At 60.2% G+C, this 2373-nt stretch overlaps 1 protein-coding gene across 2 annotated transcripts in view; it reads left to right on the plus strand.

The window, feature by feature from the left end:
* The window catches only part of MPV17L2 (MPV17 mitochondrial inner membrane protein like 2), a 4978-nt gene that overhangs the window by 965 nt on the left and 1640 nt on the right, over positions 1-2373 (plus strand). The window contains exons 2-4 of one of the 2 annotated variants that reach the window (XM_031064738.1): positions 43-213; positions 976-1052; positions 1172-1300. In XM_031064738.1, coding sequence (XP_030920598.1) covers positions 48-213; positions 976-1052; positions 1172-1300 — 372 coding nt within the window. In that variant the 5' untranslated portion in view covers positions 43-47. Of the gene's footprint in view, positions 1-35; positions 214-975; positions 1053-1171; positions 1301-2373 lie in introns of those variants that run through there. The other variant, XM_031064739.1, reaches the window with a different exon arrangement.

Raw genomic sequence — 2373 nt, forward strand, 5'->3', positions numbered from 1 at the left:
CCCCCGGGGCCGTGCGGAGCCGCGCTGCCGTTGTTGTTGCAGGCAGGATGTTCGTGGTGGGCTGCAGCCTGGGCCCGCTGATGCATTACTGGTACCTGTGGCTGGACTGGGCGCTCCCGGCGCGGGGCGTGCGCTGCCTGCGCACCGTGCTCCAGAAGGTGCTCATCGACCAGCTGGTGGCATCGCCCACCATGGGAGCCTGGTACTTCATGGGTACGTGGGGGCCTCGGGGGGCGCCCACCCGGCCCCAGACCCCAGCCCAGCAGCTCCTGGTGGTGCCTGAGGGGTTGGGCTTGGTGCTTTCAGGTTCTGTGCTGGGTTAGGGCGGAGTTCTGAGTTCGTGTGGAGCGTGGGCAAGTTCTCCTCACGGTTAATTTGACAAAAGGCATCACCGCAGCTCTGGCAGGGCTGGGATGGGACCATTCCCTGGGGGAATTCAGTGCCACCCTCTGGGGGAAGAACCTCTCCCTGATGTCCATCCCAAACCCCTGAACCTTTCCTGATGTCCATCCCAAACCCCAGAACCTTTCCTGATGTCCATCCTAAACCCCTGAACCTTTCCCTGATCTCCATCCCAAACCCCAGAACCTTTCCTGATGTCCATCCTAAACCCCTGAACCTTTCCCTGATCTTCATCACAAACCCCCTCAGCCTTTCCCTGATCTCCATCACAAACCCCTGAACCTTTCCTGATGTCCATCCCAAACCCCTGAACCTTTCCCTGCTGTCCATCCCAAACCCCTGAACCTTTCCCTGATGTCCATCCCACCCCTGGCACAGCCCCAGCCCTTCCCCAGACTGATCTGTGCCTCCCCTTTCACTTTCCATTTCCCTCCCTCCCTCCTCTGGGCGCTGCCGGCGCTGCCCTCCCCGCCCACACTGGGAGGGGTTTGGGGCATTTCCCACCCCAATTCCCACCCCAATTCCCACCCCATTTCCCACCCCGATTCCCTCTGACCCCTCCTGTCCCCGCAGCCATCGGCACCCTGGAGGGCCAATCTCTGCAGGAGAGCTGGGACGAGCTGAAGGAGAAATTTTGGGAAATGTACAAGGTGATCCCCTCCCTGAGCTGTCCCCTCTGTCCTGCTGGGGGCCGTGGGCAGCCCCCAGCCGCTCCTTGGGGCCGTGGGCAGCCCCCAGCTGCTCCTTGTCCCCCCTTGTCCCTCCCCAGGCTGACTGGAGCGTGTGGCCGGCGGCGCAGATCCTGAATTTCCTCTTCGTGCCACCCCCGTTCCGTGTGGCTTATGTCAACGTGGTGACCTTGGGCTGGGACACCTACCTGTCCTACCTCAAACACAGGGTGAGCCCTGCCCCCGAGCCCCTGCCAGCCCCGGGAATTCACAGAATTCACAAAATTCACAGAATTCACAGGATTCATAGAATCACCAGGTGGGAATAGTCCTTAAAGGTCATCGAGTCCATCCCAGCCCCAACGGCTCAACCGAGCCCTGGCACCCAGTGCCACATCCAGGGATGGTGACTCCACCAACTCCCTGATCCCCAGGAATCCCCAAAATTCCCCCAGATTCACAGAATTCACAGAATCACTGGGTTGGAAGAGACCCTAAAGGTCATCGAGTCCAACCCAGCGCCAACAGCTCAACCGAACCCTGGCACCCAGTGCCACATCCAGGCTTTGTTAAACACACCCAGGGATGGGGACTCCACCACCTCCTTGGGCAGAACATTCCAGAACTTCATCACTCTTCCTATGAAAATCATCCCAATATCCAACCTGTATTTCCCTTGGTGCAGCTCCAGGTTGTGTCAGTCCCTGGAGCAAGAGCCCAGCCCCAGCTGAGCACAGGCCCCTCTCAGGAGCTGCAGAGAGTGATGAGGGCAGCCCTGAGCACCCCCAGCTCCCTCGGTGGCTCCTCACAGGGTTTGTGTTCCCAGCTCCCAGCCTCGTTGCCCCCTCTGGATGCACTCAGGTGTCTCAAAGCCCTTGCCAAGCTGAGGGGCACAGCCCTCGAGGTGTGTCCTCAGCAGTGCCCAGCGCAGGGGCAGGATTGCTGCGGTGCCCAGCACAGCACAGGATGATTTCCCTGCTCTGAGCAGTGCCCAGCACAGCACAGGATGATTTCCCTGCAGTGCCCAGCACAGCACAGGATGATTTCCCTGCTCTGAGCAGTGCCCAGCACAGCACATTCCCTGCAGTGCCCAGCACAGCACAGGATGATTTCCCTGCAGTGCCCAGCACAGCACAGGATGATTTCCCTGCAGTGCCCAGCACAGCACAGGATGATTTCCCTGCAGTGCCCAGCACAGCACAGGATGATTTCCCTGCAGTGCCCAGCACAGCACAGGATGATTTCCCTGCAGTGCCCAGCACAGCACAGGATGATTTCCCTGCAGTGCCCAGCACAGCACAGG

Source organism: Geospiza fortis, unplaced genomic scaffold, assembly GCF_000277835.1.
Source record: "Geospiza fortis unplaced genomic scaffold, GeoFor_1.0 scaffold569, whole genome shotgun sequence".
In the NCBI taxonomy this organism is placed as follows: Eukaryota; Metazoa; Chordata; class Aves; order Passeriformes; family Thraupidae; genus Geospiza; species Geospiza fortis.